Raw genomic sequence first — 18,849 nt, 5'->3', positions numbered from 1 at the left:
CATTATTTTCAGATACAGTATTTGTACTTAGGTTATTAAGTCTCAAACTAAAAGGATTCAGTAAAACCATTCTAACGAAATGTGAACAAACAAAATCAAGACCATTCACTAAAAAGGGTATACAAATTTCCTACCTATAAACCACTTGAATACTGGAATAAAGTTGTCAAAACATATAATAAAACATACATGAAAGTGTGTATGCACGCGCACACACACACACACCCATGAAAGGGAAAAAATGTAAATAATTACTATAAATGGGTGATGGGACTATGAATACCTTAACCTCCTCAGGTTATATAGTTGTTTTAATAACAATGTTATTTTAAAATTCATAAGATGTACAGAAAATATGACCATCAATTTAATCCAAATAAGATAATCCCTTAGGATCCACCATATGATTGATATCAATCTTTGGTAACAAAAGATGAGGTCTAAAGAATGTGAATTTCAACTGAGAGGTACCATGTTTACAGACTCTCCATAGCTTGGAGTTGACGCCTGGGAATGGCCATATTTTTCTTATGGGATCCCTGGGTGGCGCCGTGGTTTGGCGCCTGCCTTTGGCCCAGGGCGCGATCCTGGAGACCCGGGATCGAATCCCACATCAGGCTCCCGGTGCATGGAGCCTGCTTCTCCCTCTGCCTATGTCTCTGCCTCTCTCTCTCTCTCTCTCTCTCTGTGACTATCATAAATGAATAAAAAATTAAAAAAAAAAAAAAAAAAAAAGAGGCAATTCACAAGGGAGGGCAGATTAGGCCTTAAAAAGCAGCAGGCTTTACCCAGTGAATATAAATCAGGCCTCTATATTTAACTGAATTGCTTTCAATTATCATTAAGGCCACAGTGAATTTCAAATTAAAAGTTTAATTGAAAGTTTTAATTAAAATGTTTTCAAATAACAAAGCATTATTTATTTAATGATTTTAAATCAACTACATTGTCAGGAACTGTATACAATCTGTATCCTTTTGTCTTTTAAGAAAATGTAATTCATTTCACTTAGACACCTAAACAGCATGAAATTTCAACCTCCTGTGGGCTTCATTACTGATTAGTTCTGTGCATGAGTGTTTCTAATTTTTTTTCACTTTAATATTTTATATTAAGTAGAGACAAGGTCAATTAACTCAGAAAACTGTGTCACTGATAAAATGAATTTTGCAAAACAAGTATGTGTTGGACTTATAAGTATAGACTTATGTCTGGAAAGTGAAGAGAAAGAACTTTAAATATACAAGTTAGTATCACTGAGCAGAAGGATTTTACAACTGGCAAGAAATCATGAGGAAACCAAGGCCTGAAAAGGTCAGATCTTGCCTAAGATCACAGTGGAGCAGCCAGGACAAAAGACCATGGCCAAGGAGGTTCACCCTTGGGGTGATTGGGAACCCATTTTAGCTCTTCCATTTATTGGCTGAGTGGTATGAGGCAAATTTTTAAAATCTCTCTGGATTTCAGTTCCCACTTTTATAAAATAGAAATAGTATTACCTACCTTGTAGGGTTATTAAAGTAATCATTTTAATTGTACTAAGCACCCAATAAATGTCACTTCTGAGTAAGATTAATAAGGTAATGCTTTTCCTAGAATTATCTATTTAGCATTTAAATAAAAAACTTACTAAATAGTATTTTCAATTACATTACGAAAGAACAAATAATGACAAAGAAAATCCTTTATAAGCCATAGCCATAATTTTAAAAGAATTAAGACATCAAAATTGCTTGGCATATTTACAGTTGTAAAATATTTTTTTCCAAGATTTTATTTATTTATTCATGAGAGACACAGAGAGAGGCAGAGACATAGGCAGAAGAAGAAGCAGGCTCCCCCTGGGGAGCCTGATGTGGGACTCAATCCCAGGACCCCAGGATCACGACCTAAGCCAAAGGCAGATGCTTAACCACTGAGCCACCCAGGTGCCCTAGCTGTACAATATTTTAAGTCACAAATCCCCATTCTTCCTTTAATATATGCTGACCCTATAATTATTCAATAACTCTGAAGCAATATTTTATCCATAAATATTTGTTGAAAGAATCACCAAAATGAAAGTTTTAAAATGTATGTCAAAATGTTAAAATAACTTTTTCTAATACTGTTCAGTTTCTTTATTCCTTCAATAAATGTTTATTGCACATCTTCAAAGTACAAGGCTCTTTGCTGAGAGCCTAGGGATACAAAGTGGAATCAAATGTCCCACATGGAGTTTATAATTTACTGGAGGAGACAGACAAAATCTCAATCTCAATCAACTGATAACTATTAGGAACTGCAAATGAAGAACACTTAAGTCAGGCTTGGGACACTAAAGAAAGCAATACTTGAGCTGAATTTTAAATTAGAGTAGCAGAAAGGGAGAGAGAGGAAGTTTGTATTCAGTTCCTAGCCTAGGGACCAGTCTGCATGGGCGGCCCTGAGGGGGCAGGGTACAGCTCATTGTAGGCTAGACCTAGTGTCACCACCTTCATTTAAATCAGTCTCTCATGAATGAACATTTTCTAACTCCAATAGCTTTAATGCCAATCTATGCTTTTATGCTTAAATATTTCATACCCTCTGATTTATTGAGAAAAGATGTTCCCATATTTTAGTTTTCTCAAGTATTAACTTTGACTTTATAATAACTGCAAATCAGTTACTTCTATTAATTTTGCCCTTCAAGAAGAATACCTAACAAATGTTAGAAGAAAAAAATAGCTTACCAATCATGTTATCTAAGGAGAGGTCTGGGAGTTTATTCTGTAGCACTCCTACAGGAATTCCACAGAAAGACACTGGTGAATATAAAGGTGATACACCAGAACTACTGCAAAGACATAATAATTACATAATTTTACATATTTAAAACCTATGTCACATTTTAGTAACCCAAATTACTAACTTCAGATCTTGGCATTCTATCCATTTTTACATTATTTATTAATCTTACCCATAGATACTATGCTAGCAGGTTTACATAATTTCCTAATAATCTAAAGTTTGAATTCTCACTTAAATTTTTTTTTAAAGTCCCTACTATTTTCATATGATTCTGGCAATTTTTTAAAAAGAGGAATCAAAGCAACCCAGAAAACAATCCTATTGATTCACTTACTTGTTCCGTGAATTTCGATTACAAATGGCAGACTTCAGTTCCCATATCATGACTCTGCCATCACTCACAATGAGGGCAGCTGCATTTTCATTGACAGGACAACACACCATACTGAAGGGACGGACAGTTTTTGTCACCCTGATTGCATCACACTGGCTTCGCAAATCATAGGTAAGCTCCTGCACAGGATCTGGATCTTAACATAGCATTGTTTTCTTTTAAATATTAGAAAGCAACACAGCAAAATCACTACTACTTGCTTTAATTTAAATAAAACCTCAATTAAAAAGAACATCATTCCTTCACTAGTGCGAAGTTTGTCCAAAATGCCTTCTCCTTCTATAATTATTACTAATTTCTTCAGAATATAACTAATTTAATGGCTGTCTATACAAAGTTTAGGCTCCAAAATAAAAACTACAATCAATACAGCTTGTTTTTTAATATTTTTAAAAAAATGAAAATAACTTTGAAAAAGGACCAATAGTGATATGACTGAATAATGTACAGTACGCTATAGGTCATCGTAATTTATAGTGCTCTATAATAAGCCTGAAAATAATGGTACTCTACAAAAGATGTGAAAGTCACTTTCGCTTTTATGTAGTACATCATTTTACAAAACAGAGCTTTTATTCTCCAGGATAAGACTGAAACAGACAACTGAATACCCTGAAGACTTATTAACCTATGTCATTTTACAATGGAAGTTCCTAAAGCAGAGAAGTCAGGGGAATAATAATACAGGTATTTTACAAGGTTCTACTTGTGCTGAGGAAAAATTCACAAAGATATCTACTTGGCCCATGGATACAATTAAGGAATTACAAAATATTACATTCTTTGCTGCATATAGGAGGTGCACTATTAAAACACCAAGAAATTAACCTTGGGCTTTTGCTTTTTTTATGCCCCATATTACAACTATATTCTACTTTCTCAAGGCCAGGATTACCATTAACTCTATGCTTTGGCTGGTATTTGCCACATAAAAGTTTATGAAATTCTGAAGAAAATTATATTAACATTGTTCTGAGATATAAACTCACCTGGTTCCTCATTTGAAGTAGTAAAAATACTATTATAAGATCTTCGAACACGTAAGGTTATACAACCATTTTCATGTAGGCAAAATAAACCATCACGCTGAAAGCAGGGTATTACCTTTAAACAGATAATATATTCATCTTAAAAAACACAAAAGATTAAAAAGCATATGCTGGGAAGCTCATAAACTCGTATTTAGAGAATATGGGCAAAAAACAAAAACAAAAACACACACATAGTCCGCAAGCTTTAAAACTAAATGAATATTCAAAAACTCCCATTTATGGGGCCCCTGGGTGGCTCAGTTGGTTGAGCGGCCGACTCTTGGTTTCTGCTCAGGTCATGATCTCAGGGTCCTGGGATCCAGCTCTAATATGAGGCTCTGCGCTTAGCAGGGAGTTTGCTTCAGGATTCTAAGCAAACACTCTGCACCCCCCTACCATCCTCCCACCACCTGCTTGCTGGCACATGCACTGGCACACTCTCTCAAATCTCTAAAATACAAACAAAAACTGTCCATTTGTAATCATAAAAAAATTTGTCTTTATCTAGGTAACTTAAATAGTTCAATAAATATTTCCAGATCAGTCAGAAGAATTTCTAGGGTAAATCAAACTAATCAAAAGTGCAGAAAAATAGAAATATACAGTAACATTGTTAATTTTTAAATGAAAAGAGAAAAGCAGAACTAAGGACTTTTAGAAGATAATGTTTTTTTCTCTATATAACATTCACAATCAACCTGGGGTGATATTTAATTTATAAATCACAGATACCTGCAGAAATGGAACTCCTGTTCGTTCTATTGCAATCACTCCCACAGTTTGATTCACCTCAAGGTCAAGGATTAAAATCTCCCGAGGATAGAGTAACAACATGTGATTTCTTTTGGAAGGCAGATATGCCAACTGAAGGCAATCATTGAGCGTTATAAATTCAGCGCTGAAAAAAGTAAAGATATTTTAGGCATCAAGAAATGAATTAGGCTGTATTCATAACAGAAAAAGCTAATAAAGGACTGAATTCTGTCCTTTCCACATAATGGTCGATGAGAAGGTACAATTGTTTCCTGAACAGACCAATAGCATCTAAAACTCAGATCCCTACTATGTGCCAAAACCCAAATTATGTCAACAGTATTGCATATGTTGGATAGAGATACTTTTCTACATTTTTGAAAAATTTAAATAGTAAGTCTATAACGTAGTAAGTGACAGAACTACACCAGCATTCACAAGATAGTGCCTTTATTTTTTATTTTTAGTTATATAGTTATATTTTTAGTGCTTTTATTTTATAGTTTTATTTTTATTTTGCAATTAGAAGTACCAAGCAGACTGCTGAAATCAAGACTTAGTAAAAATGTGGGCAATTAGGGCCCTTGGATAAGGAGTCAATGGAACTTCTGTATAGCCTTGGATAAGTCACTTCCTCCCCTCTGCCTTCATTCACTTTTAAGCTGTCTTAAATCTTTTTTGAAACAAAGTAGGGTATTTTATTCACTTATCACAGCATTTTCTTCTATGTAAATACAATTAATAAAACTCTACAAAGATTGTAGATTGTTCAAGAATCTCAAGAATCATTTTAGCAATTTGTGACTCACTTATATTCAATCATAACCTTTTATATTAAACATATTTCAATAGGGATAAATATATAACTATGTGCTACTTTCTTTTTACCTAATGATTAAAAAAAAGTTAGGCACCTCTTTCTGCCCATGGGTCCTATCCTCATGCTTTAATAAAAACACCCTCTTTTACTGAAAATAAAAGTTAGATTAGAGGACTAAAAAAGGGGGCATGGATTACATTAAAATCTTGGCTCTGCCATTTCCTAGTTGGGTAAGCTTGAGGATTATTTAGAGCTCAATTTCCTCACTTACAAGATAGGCACAGTATTACTGCCCAGAACTGTAGTAGGATAACACATGTAAAGGCACCTGGAGCAGTGCTATTTGAAGGGATTAAATAACTCGTTTCCCCCAAACTTAAAATGAATGTATGACTCCTATGAGAAGATGTAACATATATAAATCATAATATAAAACAATTTAGATTTTAAAAAATTTGTAACAGAATCAATGAAAAATAAATAGAAAATTCTCAAGATACATAAGGAGCAATCTTAAATTATTTGGGCACAGGGTGGGGGATAAATTAGTGAACTTAACCTGTCAATGGTTTAATACATAAATATGATTATTTATATATAAATTCAGAATATATTTGTGGAGCAATCTGTATTTTACCATGTATTTTTCAGGTAACTACCCACAAAACCTAGACAGAATAATTTCAGCATATTAAGAGCCTTTTTAAAATGAATGCCAAAAAACTGCCAAAGCAATAAAATAGAAGAATAATCATAGCTCTCCAGAAAAAAAAATACTGAAATCTATTTCTAATGCATAAAATTAGTTACTTAAAATTCTATTTAATTGCGATTTCTGAAATATACAATAGGTAGCATTTACCAAATAAATGTTTACTAAGTCATCAACCACATTAAGTACTTAAACTACCGTATCTATTAATTCTTGTAACAACCATATAAAATCCTGTAAAACACTGTTTTAGAGATTGGGAGAGTGAAATTTGAGCATGATTAAACAATTTTCTGAGTCACATAACTGTAATTTCCCCTAGAATCCTGGCCTTTAACCAGTATGAGAAACATGTTTACATGCAAAAGAAAAACACCCATATTTTATTAGCTAAGGAGACTGCACAGCACTTCTTAAGTCAGGAAAATGTATTTAAAAATGAAAATCCAGCTTTTGTCCCCAATTTTTGAATGTATTCAACTGCCAACTGTGGAATCATCTTATATTTTCTGAGAGAAAAATCAGAAGTCTGCAAAAATCAGTGGGGGAGAGGTTAGCACAATGAGTGGCAACAAAGGAACCACGTCAAAAGTGGAATCTCCTCTTTGGGATAAGAGACAAAACATTCTTCTCCTTTACACAAATTCAAAACTAGAAATGAGAAAGGGTAAGGCAAAGAAGAAAATCAGTATCAATACATCTTCAAAAATGACATTTCATGAATGGATGATAAATAAATGGATGAACCGTGGTTAGTTTTACACTTATAACTTACCTAGGTTTCTCCTGAGTGATTAAGATTTTTACTTTATTGAGAGCTTTCTTGGCTCCCGTGGCTGCAGCCAGCTTGTTATGAGCTGGGCTGGAGTGTGGGCTAGATATATAAACTTTTTTCCCAGGGCCCGAGGGAGGCTTGGATGGAGAAAAGTCTGAGATGAACACAATACCCTCGCTGGTGAGTACTATATTAAGAGAAGCAAAACTCTGATTAAAGTTTAATCAAGTTTAGCACAGAGTTTTATTCCAATACAATTTTGAAAGCAAGGTAATGATAATTTTAATAATATAGAACTGGCAGTGTAACGTAGTCATAACATAATGGAATGTTCTCCAAGTTGAAGTGAAACAGGTGGTCCATTACGATTCACCAGAGGCCTCCAAGCTCAGCATTCTAAATTAATGTTTTATATTAAAAAGATATCAGAAGGTTACTGGTAGAAAGAACAAATGTTTGTTCTTCCAAATAAATTCAGTGCACAGACTTTCATTAAAAACATTTCCTCATTATACCCCGTAACTTCAAAATCCCAAAGACTTTTCAGAATATAAAATTCAAAGAAGGAAAAAAAATATATATAAGAGGCTTATATATAAGAGGCTTCGCATATCACACTTCAAGTTCAAATATTTGATGTGATACTAATTTTTTTATGATGATCATGAGTTACTCAGCCTAAATATATATATATTTTTCTTTTAGAGCATCAGCTTGAACCTTAGGAAGTATAAGAGTGTTCTTTTTCTCTTTATAACTAGAGTAAAAATAGAGTGCCAACACTGGCTTACTAAGTGTACAGGAAACAGAAGTATTCAAGAAGGCAGCACCACATTTAGTAATACAAATTACGCCCTTTTATGACTGAAAAATAATCTTCCTCAAAACTGGGGATAATATAAGGGTATCTAAGCAAAGAAATCTCATCTATCCTGGCTCCCTGCAGTTAGTGAGGCTGCTTTAAACACAGGGAGCAAAGAAGTATTCATGAGTTATGACAGCCCTAGCACATTCAATATGAGTAAATCAAAGATGTTAGGTAAATGGACGCTTTAAAATATATTGCGCTTTCATCAACTAAATTACAGAGATGCAGTAAGTTAGCCTGAGGCCTTGTCTCCTTTTCAGATTTTCAGATGACAGAAGTCACCTTCCAAGGTCTCATTCATTCCTCTTCTTTTGTGAGGCCCTCCCTCCATCACTGGATCAGCTAAAGCGGCCCTCCTCTGTGTTCCCACAGCACTGTGTTTCATAGCAAACTAGGGAGTGCACGTACGGACATGTTCATATACACAGACCATATACATGTATATACATACAAAGCCTAACCACATGCTATTGTAGCTGCACAGCCGTGTTTCCCATTTTAGTTTCTGCTTGTACACCCTTCTCTTCCATGTTCAGCACAAAGATATATACTAGTAATAACAAATGCTGGTAGATAAAAGTTAGAATTCTGAGTCATTCAAATTCAGGGGAAACATTCTTTCCCACAGCTAATTCCCCTACCTCTTTTCAGTTTTTGATCAAATCAAAATGAAGCCTACTCTGACCACTTTATCCAATACATCCATCATTTCCCTTCATTCCCTTTATACCTGGCATATAGTAATAGTCAAGAAATACCTGTTAGATGAATAAAGAATATTGCCCAAATCATTCAGTCACAAAATTGTGTCTAAAAACAAATCGAATTTTTAGAACAAGCAGCTCAGTGAGACATCAAAAGCACACTGGCAAAAACAACCTCTGCAAGAAAAAATTCCCTTGGGCTTATTCTGCTCCTCATATTCGTTTGTTTATGGCACTCAAAACACACACATGAATTTAAATGATTTTTTAAAAGGAAGAACTGAATTTGGCCACATACTAAATGAAACCCTTGATTCAGGTTCTTTAAATGTTCCTAGAAAAACAAATTTAATTAAGCCTGAATTAGAATAGCACAGCAACTCTCTCTCCAGCTAATCTATTTACAAATTCAACACAGTGAAGGTATAGTTTGTTGATTTAAATTACTAACCATCAAAAGACTTGCAAATGATATGGGCTTATGATTTAGTATCTGTATTAGATGTTGCAGATATATGGACTTCTCCACTTGGCTCAGCTGTTTTAACATTATAGATGTATGATGTGGGTTATGTGTACCTTATATATGGAACATTAACTATATTATAAATAACTCATTTTCCACAAGAAACTATTACTCACAAGTTAAATGTGAGGGATCAAAAGGGTCAAAAGAGAAAGAAAGAATGTTATCTGCATAGCTCTTCTTCCACAGTTTGGTGCCAGTATCTGCATTCCAGAGCACAATATAATTTGGTGGATGGATAGCAAGAAGTAAATCTCGGGAAGCATCTTGATTCCACAACCATTGAACATCTGTAAGGATCAGATAAAGGCAAAATTCAGAAGTCACTTCAGAACACTTGGTTAATACGTCCCTGACATTTAGTTTTGGTTTTTTTTTTTTTTTTCATAATCCTTAAAGTCCTAACTTCCCCTCCTTCTATGTTGCATGTATGTGTGTATATATGACAAGACTGCATAGGAAAAGTGCAATTTTAGATTAAAATGAGCTGCCTGGACATAAGAATCTCAAGATTAACATTTTCAAATTACTTCAAAGAAAATACAAGACAATTTTCACTAATCATTACTTAAAACTTTGTGTCAAAGACTATCCTGGCGATGATCAATGTCAGGCTTTCCTAACATTTTTATGGTATTATTTAACGGTACTTTGCAGTTTCATGTTTTTTACACAATAATAAACAGAATAAATATCTCTCACTCAGTGAAGACAGCCACTCAATCAAAGCCTTGAGTCTAAAGAATAATACATTGGTTTTAAGTCAGTAATATAAACAAATGTTCTATATGAAAATGAAAATAAAATTTGGATCATCTCTATTAATGGAAAGTAAGCATTGAGGGCTAATTCAAAATAGCAGTTCAGCCAAGTTTACTTTATTGTAGCTTAGATTAAAAGATTTTTATAGCAGCTTAATTTTTCTCATGCTTGATTGAGGCTGATGCTAAAATTAATGGAATTTATTAAAGCACAAATCAGCTGAGATTTGAGGAAATATGCACAGAAATATACTGATAAGGAAAAGAAAGCTAGATTCAGATCAATAAAACATACTAAACACAAGACCTAACTGGAAAGTGATGATATTAAAAGGGGGAAAAACACTCTAAGAGTAAGTGTATTAATATAAACACTTAGCAGAGCACAGACTTTCCTCACCCTGAATAGGTTTGGCGTGCTCTTGGATCTCACACTGAGCTACTCCCGCTGCTACATCCCAAACGATGATCTTTCCATTGACATCAGCAGAAGCTAAGCGCAAGGAATATGGTGAGCCAATGTTATGGTGATAATTTTCCCTGGCCCATTTAACCTAGTATCAAGAAGAAATCAAATCAAGTAAATACTTGCACTGGATGAAACTAAACACAATTTTCATAAAACATACAGAACCCAAACTACATTCTATACTTACGTTACAAAAATATTTAGAAAGAATAAACAGGAAACTGGTTTCTATCTCAAAAATCAGACTTTTATTATTTGTGATACTTTTTAAAAGTTGCAATACTATCATGACAAAACATCTAAAATCCTAAATTGCTAAGCAGAATGGTTTTCTGTACTCCACTCTCCCAATTAAAAGGAGATAACTTAGAACTACCGAAGCTTTGCAGAGGGAAAAATAGGGAAAAAAACAAATGCAAGCAAAAAATAAATAAATAAATAAATAAATAAATAAATAAATAAATAAATAAAAATAACTCTAGCTATCCTTTTCATAAAACTGGAAAAAAATGTTAATTTTTTCTGGAAAAAAAAAAAAGGCTTCATACCTCTAGCAACAACATAAGGACGGAATATTTACAATAAAAACTGTAAGAATTCCAGCACAAATCAGGTTAATCCTGAGCATTAAATACTGACAGAGTCCTGAATAAAACACAAGATCTTCATTTCACCCTAGGCCATGGCCTTCTGTGGCTACACAGAACCTCTCCTCCATTCTAGCTCAGCATCCAGCTTGTCTTCTTCAAAGCATTTACCAAATAACAATTTGTAATTGTATTTACCCCATCTTGACCTATCACTAACCCATGAACTGTAAGTTCCACTGGGCAGGATCACACAGGCCTTATTCACCTTTTCTGTCTTTCTTTTCTTTTCTTTTCTTTCTTTTCTTTTTCTTTTCTCTTTTCTCTCTTTTCTTTTTTTGTTTCTTTTTTTCTTTCTTTCTTAAAATCTATTTATTCATGGGAGACACAGAGAGGCAGACATAGGCAGAGGGAGAAGCAGGCTTCCTGCAGGGACCCCAATGCAGGACTCAATCCCAGAATCCCAGGATCATGACCGAAGGCAAAGGCAGACACTCAATCACTGAGCCACCCAGGTGTCCCGGCTTTCTTCACATTTCTATTCCCAGACCTTAACGTAGTGCCAAAGCTAGTGCTCAACAAGTATGTGTTTAATAAATGGACTCAACACTATAGAATCTTCAAATATATACATATATATAGACGTGTGTGTATATATACGTAAAACATTTATTTCTAAAAAAAAACAACAACAACATTAATTTCTAATGCTAAGGCAGGGAGGTATGCTAACCAATTCCTACACTATTCACGAAAAAGAAGGAAACAAAAAGTTTTCTGAAATTCAGTGTCGATAAGCCTTATTCTGTTCTAATATATCTAATACATGCTGTCTAATGGTTCTAAGCACAAGAAGTTGTGATGTTCCTTATGGAAAAAACATGAGATAAGCTCTGTTCAGGCATGAGTTTTAATGCTGTTGGTTAATGTTAATGAATCAACAAAAACACATACAAATCAAGGCTATATACCAATCAGTTGATGAAAACGTTGTGACAAGAGGCTCACAGGAGCCTAACTTGTATTTCCCCTATGAGCAATCAACAGTTTAGTTTTTACTAATTTTAATGTTTGCAGCAACTTTACAGAATAAAACTACCATGGATAAGAACTGATTGTATGTATATAAGTGCTTGAATTCCATTTAAAACCCAAAGCAGTGTGTGTATGTGTATATATATATTTTTAATCACCTAGATAACATCATAATCAAACTGCTGAAAACTAAGGATAAGGAGAAAATCCTGTAGGCAACTAGACAAGAAAACATACACTGTATGTAAAGAAACAAAGACATAATTTCTCTCAGAAATTATGCAAGTTGGAAGATAGTGGAATATCTTTAAAGTATTATGAGAAAAAACTGATGAATACCTTCCTAGACAAATAAAAACCAAGAGAATTAATCTATATTAGATATACACCTCAAGAACTTTAAGAAAATTCTTCAGGGAAAGTGACTATAATAATACCAGAATTAAACTTGGATCCACACAAAGAAATGAAAACTCCAGAAATGCCAAAAAGATCAGGGAAATGGGTAGGAGAGAGAATATATTTTTTCAAAATAAAACCTTATACCTAACACCACTTAATGGTGAAAGACTGAATGCCTCCCCACAGGCTCAAGTACAAGACAAGAGTATCGTCCCACTGCTCCTACTCATTACAGCAGCAGTCCCAGTCAATGCAATGTGACAAGAAAAAAACCAGAAGACATAAAGATTATCAATGAAGAAACAGTCACTATCTGCAGATAACATGACTGCCTATGTAAAAAAATCCCTCCAAGGGCAGCCTGGGTAGCTCAGCGGTTTAGCGCCGCCTTCAGCCCAGGGCATGATCCTGGAGACCCAGGATCAAGTCTCGGGCTCCCTGCATGGAGCCTGCTTCTCCACTCTGCCTGTGTCTCTGCCTCTCTCTCTTTCCTCTCTGAATACATAAATAAAATCTTAAAAAAAAAAAAAATCCCTCCAAAGTTACTAGGTCTAATGAGTTTTGCAAGATCACAGGATATAGGTCAATATACAAAAATCAACTGCAATTTTCCCTACTTTACATTATATATAACATTAATTCAAAATGCATCAGGAACCTAAATGTAAAAGCTAAAACTATAAAATTCTTAGAAGAAAACAAAGGTGTAAATCTTAACAACAAAGAAACCAGAAGAAAAACTAAATTGGATATCAAAATTAAAAACTTTAATGTTTTATTGGATATCATCAAGAAAGTATAAGACAACTTATAAAAGGAGAGAAAATGGGATCCCTGGGTGGCGCAGCGGTTTAGCACCTGCCTTTGGCCCAGGGCGCGATCCTGGAGACCCAGGATCAAATCCCACGTCAGGCTCCCGGTGCATGGAGCCTGCTTCTCCCTCTGCCTGTGTCTCTGCCTCTCTCTCTCTCACTGTGTGCCTATCATAAATAAATAAAAATTAAAAAAAAAAAAAAAAAAGGAGAGAAAATATTTACCCAACCATATTTATGGTAAGGGACGCCTATGAAGAATACATAAAGAATTCTAAAAACTCTATAATAAAAAGACAATTTTAAAATGGGCCAGGACTGAATAGACACTTCTCAAAGAAGATATACAATGGCCAATTAACACATGAAAAGATGCCCAACATCATTTGCCACCAGGGAAATGCAAACCAAAATCACAATAAAAACCACTTTACACACAGTAGGAAGGCTGGCATCAAAATGACAGACAATAACAAACGTTGGTGAGGATGTGGAGAAACTGGAATCCTCAGATATGGCTAACAGGAATGTAAAATGGTGTAGCCTCTTTGGACATAGTCTGGAAGTTTCTCAAAAAGTTAAACAGTCACCATATGACTCAGCAATTCCACTCCTCAGTATATACCCAAGAGAAATGAAAACATGTTTGCATGAAAACTTGTACATAAACATTCATAGCAGCATTATTCATAATGTCTAAAAAGTGGTCGATCACTACATGAATGTGGTATACTTGTAGGGTGGAATATTATTTAGCAATAAAAAAGAACAGTACTGACATTGCTAAAACATGGATGAACCTTGAGTGAAAGAAGAGGAAAAGCAGCTAGGCACAAAAGGCCACGTATTATGTGATTTTGTTTATATGAAATATCGAGAACAGGTGAATCTCCAGAGATAGCAAGTATTTTACTGGATGCCTAAGGGTGAAGGGAATAGTGGGTTAGGGGAGCAGCTACTAACAGGTACAGGGGTTCTTCTCAGAGTGATGAAATTCCAGTGCTGGCTACACAATTCTATGAATGTATTTAAAACCATAGACTTGTATACTATAAACAGGTGGTTTTTATGGTATGAATATCTCAATAAAGATATTATCTAAAACAGACAAACCCAAACCCCCAAATCTCAAGCTCTAATCCTCTCTAAAATTTCAGATCACTGTAATCTTAGTATCTGTGCTGCCAAAGCGAGCACCAGATCACTGTAATTTAATTACACCAGGCGTCTCAGACGTTACATGTTGAAAACTGAAGACTCACTGATTTCACACCTACTCCCCTTGTCATAGCAACACTATCATTCAGTTATTCATTTTTTTTTTTTTTTTCATTTTTTTTTTTCATTCAGTTATTCAAACAGAAGTTGGAATCATCCTAGTCCCTGACTGTCCTTAAACTGATTACTAAAAGGCTATCAAGTTTACTTCTTCAGCAGCTCCTGAATAGGACTCCTTCCTTCTTCAGCTTTATTTTAGGTCCTTACAATTCCCTGCCAAAATTTCTTCAAAAGTCTCCTAAATGATCTCACAGCCTCATCTTACCTTTCTCCAAGAAATCCTCCACAGCTGCCAGAGTAGGTTTTTCTCGAATACAAATACAACCTCATCAATTGCCTGCTTAAAAATCCAAATTCCTTCAGAATCTTCTAACACTTTCAGGACGGAGGAGTTTCTCTGGCTGCCTCCTCTCAATCACCCTTTAGGCACATCCCACCTTTTGGCCATCTTTAGACACAACTACTTACCTTTGTGTCTGGTTGTCTTCTTTACCTTTGGTGCTCCTTCCCCCAATTCTTCACTTGGCTAACTACTGTTTAGTGGTCCCTAAACTGGAAAGACTTCTGTAACACCCCACACACAACTAGGTGTTAGGTAGCTCCTTTGCCTTCCCACAGCGTTCACTTATCATAGCGTATTTGTGTGTTTTGTTTCTCATAAGACAATGAATTGCTTGAGGGCTTTCATCTCTATATCCTTAGCACATACTAAGTGCTCAAAACTAACAAATGAATGAGTGATCTGGTAAACAGTAGAATTGGTGCCATCCATCAGCTTTAAAAATCACCTAAGGGGGGCAGCCCGGGTGGCTCAGCGGTTTAGCGCCGCCTTCGGCCCAGGGTGTGGTCCTGGAGACCGGGGATGGAGTCCCATGTTGGGCTCCCTGCATGGAGCCTGCTTCTCCCTCTGTGTCTCTGCCCCTCTGTGTGTGTGTGTGTCTCTCTCTCGTAAATAAATTAAAAAAAAAAAATCACCTAAGGGCCAGTATTTCATAGCTCAACCTGGGTTGCCTGTGAAATCACATATATATGGAAATGTGAGGCTACCCCCAAATGAATCATCATCTCTAGAAGCTACTCAACATTTACACGTACGACCTAACGAGAATCTAGCGATACCTGAAATTTCAGAACAGGCCATCTGTTAGAGGGTGGAAACTGGATTTGACTTACCTTGACTACGTCAGCTTTGTGTTTTTCTAAGACTTGAAGGGTCTGGGCTGTATTGGAATCGATCACTACCACAAGCGAGTGGCATCCGTAAGCAATTAAACCTTGCCAGCCCCTAACAAAACAGTGATGTTAAGAAGTCAAGTACAAAACAAAGACGTAACTTCTCTCTTGCCAAGAGCCATGCTAAGATAAATCGTAAATCTAACTAATGCATACTACCACTAATACAATGATTATTTAAGCATAAAGGCCAGGGTTTTGGTTTTTTGTTTTTGTTTTACCTTATCCCATTTAAATAAAATGTCTACCTAACTAAAAAAAAAAAGTTGACATTCGTTTATTATGTGCATATAAAGGAGAACTGCTTCTAAGAGACACACATGCACAGCCATTAGGACTCTCCATCTCTTTGCCCTTAAGGGCATGTCCCCCTTGTCTTATTCAACCTCGAACCCTGAGCACCCACAAAGCGCCCAAATTGTTTCTGCGAGACTCTGGTCCTTCCAACCAGATCAAAAGACAAAACACTAGGACAAGAGGTTTCGTCCATCCTGCCAGCTATTCGCAGCAAGCGGCCCCAGCTTTACAGCTAAGCATGAAAGTTCCGAGTCGCAGGGTTTCCAGTGAAAACGGTCAAGGTGGGAGGACAGGTGAGGAACAGGTGCCTAGCACAGTCTGGCCAGCCGTCCAAAGACTAAAGGTAAGAAACAGGGATACGAGAGGGAGAGGAGGAAAAGACAGAGTGGATAGCCAGTGGGCAGGAGCGAGATGCAAGCCTGGAACCTGCAGCCTAGAGCCTGGAGCCTGGAACCTGGAACCTGCAGTCTGGAGCCTGCAGCCTGGAGCCTGGAGCCTGGAAGCCGCAGCCTGGAGCCTGGAGGCTGCAGCCTAGAGCCTGCAGCTTGGAGCCTGCAGCTTGGAGCCTGGAACCTGGAAGCTGCAGCCTGCAGCCTGGAGCCTGGAGCCTGGAGCCTGCAGCCTGGAGCCAGGAGGCTGCAGCCTAGAGCCCGCAGCCTAGACTCTAGAGCCCGGAGCCTGTAGCCTGCAGCCCAGAGCCTAGAGCCCGGAGCCTGCAGCCTAGAGCCTAGAGCCCGGAGCCTGCAGCCTGGAGCCTAGAGCCTACAGCCGGGAGCCTGGAGCTGGGAGCCTACAGCCTGGAGGCTGCAGCCTGGAACCTGGAGCCTGGAGCCTAGAGCCCGGAGCCTAGAGGCTGCAGCCTGGAACCTGGAGCCTGGAGCCTAGAGCCCGGAGCCTAGAGGCTGCAGCCTGGAACCTGGAGCCTGGAGCCTAGAGCCCGGAGCCTAGAGGCTGCAGCCTGGAACCTGGAGCCTGGAGCCTAGAGCCCGGAGCCTAGAGGCTGCAGCCTGGAGCCTGGAGCCCGGAGGCCAGAGCCTGGAGCCTAGAGCCCCAGAGCCTAGAGGCTGCAGCCTGGAGCCCAGAGCCTGCAGCCTGGAGCCGGGAGCCTGGAGCCGGAAGCCCACAGCCTGGAGGCTGCAGCCTGGAACCTGGAACCTGGAGCCTAGAGCCCGGAGCCTAGAGGCTGCAGCCTGGAGCCTAGAGCCGGGAGCCCACAGCCTGGAGGCTGCAGCCTGGAACCTGGAACCTGGAGCCTGGAGCCTAGAGCCCGGAGCCTAGAGGTTGCAGCCCGGAGCCCGGAGCCTGGAGCCTGGAGCCGAGGTGAAGACAGGCGGCCGGGACGGGGACGGAGGTCGGGGAAAGGGCGCACAGAAGCGCGTCAGCAGCTGTCCTCTGGCAGCTGTGCACGGGGAGGGTTCGCACAGGCGCGCTCTGACCCCTGTCACGGTAACAACAAACCCAGCGCTGAAAGAAACCCTGGAGCGAGAGCGCAGCACCCAGGCTCGGCGAGGCCAAGGTCCCGAGGGGGCGAGACCGCCGGTTCCCCTTCCCCGACCCGCTCCTGGCCGAGCCCGGCGCCCTCACCAGTCCACCGCCGCCTTGTTGTGAGCGTTGAGGGCCCCGGTGAGGGTGCGCGCCGACACCTTGAAGTTCACGGTGAAGGGTAACATCGCCTCGGCCACGGCCGGCCTCCCGCGCCCGCCCGCGCCCGCCCGCAACAGGAAGCGGCGGCCGCCGCGCTTCCGCTCCCCACCCCACAGGGGCCGGGCGGCTCCGAGAGCGCCGCCTTTTGGTTCCGCGGGAGGCGCGCTGCCACCCGTCCCAGGGTTCCGCCTTCTGCAGGTTCCGGGGCTGCCTGGGCGTGGAAATCCTGAGAAGCAGGAGCGGAGAGTCCCAGTCACCTTTCCGGCTCTGACCCGCCCGCTGAGGACGAGGACCGAAGGCCGGGCGCTGTCGTAGGCATCAGGGCGGGAGCGAGCCGGAAGTTCCTAGAACGGGGACGCCCGGGGCGAGGCGGGGGCTCAGGGTTGAGCATCTGCCTGTGCGTGATCCCGGGGTCCTGAGATCGAATCCTGCGTCGGGTCCATTTCTTCTCCGACACGTTCAACAAAAGAAACGAAGCAATTGGTGCTTTTCCATCCTTTAGGGGTTTGGTGTCCACCTTGTCACTCTTGGGAAACAGCTTTCTCAAAGATCACCCCCCCCCCAACACCATCTTAGTTGTTGAACCAACGAATGCATCTGTCTCTTGGTTGTTCTCTGGCAGCTGTTGCAGCTGCTGGTCTTCTTCCAGCCCTACGGCCTGCCCTACTGCTGCCTTTTGGGGGCAACCAGAAATGCCAATAACCAACGGTTTGAATTGGTCACTCCCTTGCTAAAAAAAAAAAAAAAAATCTTTGATGCTTCCCATGACAAAAATTGCCAATCGGTCCCCTTCTTTCATAGAAACAGAAGCACAATTTGCATCTGAGCACATTGTCACTCCGTTAAATGAATACATGTCCCTGCTTGCCTCACAACGAGATCAAACCGTAAGACTAAATTCTGGCCAATGTGATGCAAGTGGAGCCATTGTATTGTGGGCTCTGAGAAATCACTCTTCTGTGCCCTACTGCGTTAT

General features: G+C 38.9%; 1 protein-coding gene across 1 annotated transcript in view; it reads right to left on the bottom strand.

The window, feature by feature from the left end:
* The window catches only part of WDR11 (WD repeat domain 11), a 59,611-nt gene extending 41,658 nt beyond the window's left edge, over positions 1-17,953 (bottom strand). Inside the window, exons 1-9 of the mRNA XM_038578976.1 lie at positions 17,814-17,953; positions 15,873-15,984; positions 10,517-10,670; positions 9,472-9,645; positions 7,258-7,444; positions 4,930-5,095; positions 4,156-4,270; positions 3,107-3,302; positions 2,715-2,818 (exon numbers count right to left, since the gene is read on the bottom strand). Coding sequence (XP_038434904.1) covers positions 2,715-2,818; positions 3,107-3,302; positions 4,156-4,270; positions 4,930-5,095; positions 7,258-7,444; positions 9,472-9,645; positions 10,517-10,670; positions 15,873-15,984; positions 17,814-17,899 — 1,294 coding nt within the window. The 5' untranslated portion in view covers positions 17,900-17,953. The remainder of the gene's footprint in view (positions 1-2,714; positions 2,819-3,106; positions 3,303-4,155; positions 4,271-4,929; positions 5,096-7,257; positions 7,445-9,471; positions 9,646-10,516; positions 10,671-15,872; positions 15,985-17,813) is intronic.
* Between the last annotated feature and the right edge of the window lie 896 nt (positions 17,954-18,849).

Source organism: Canis lupus, chromosome 28 (genome assembly GCF_011100685.1).
Source record: "Canis lupus familiaris isolate Mischka breed German Shepherd chromosome 28, alternate assembly UU_Cfam_GSD_1.0, whole genome shotgun sequence".
In the NCBI taxonomy this organism is placed as follows: Eukaryota; Metazoa; Chordata; class Mammalia; order Carnivora; family Canidae; genus Canis; species Canis lupus.
The sequence above is the reverse complement of the archived record's forward strand: the minus strand, read 5'-3'. Positions and strand labels throughout refer to the sequence as shown.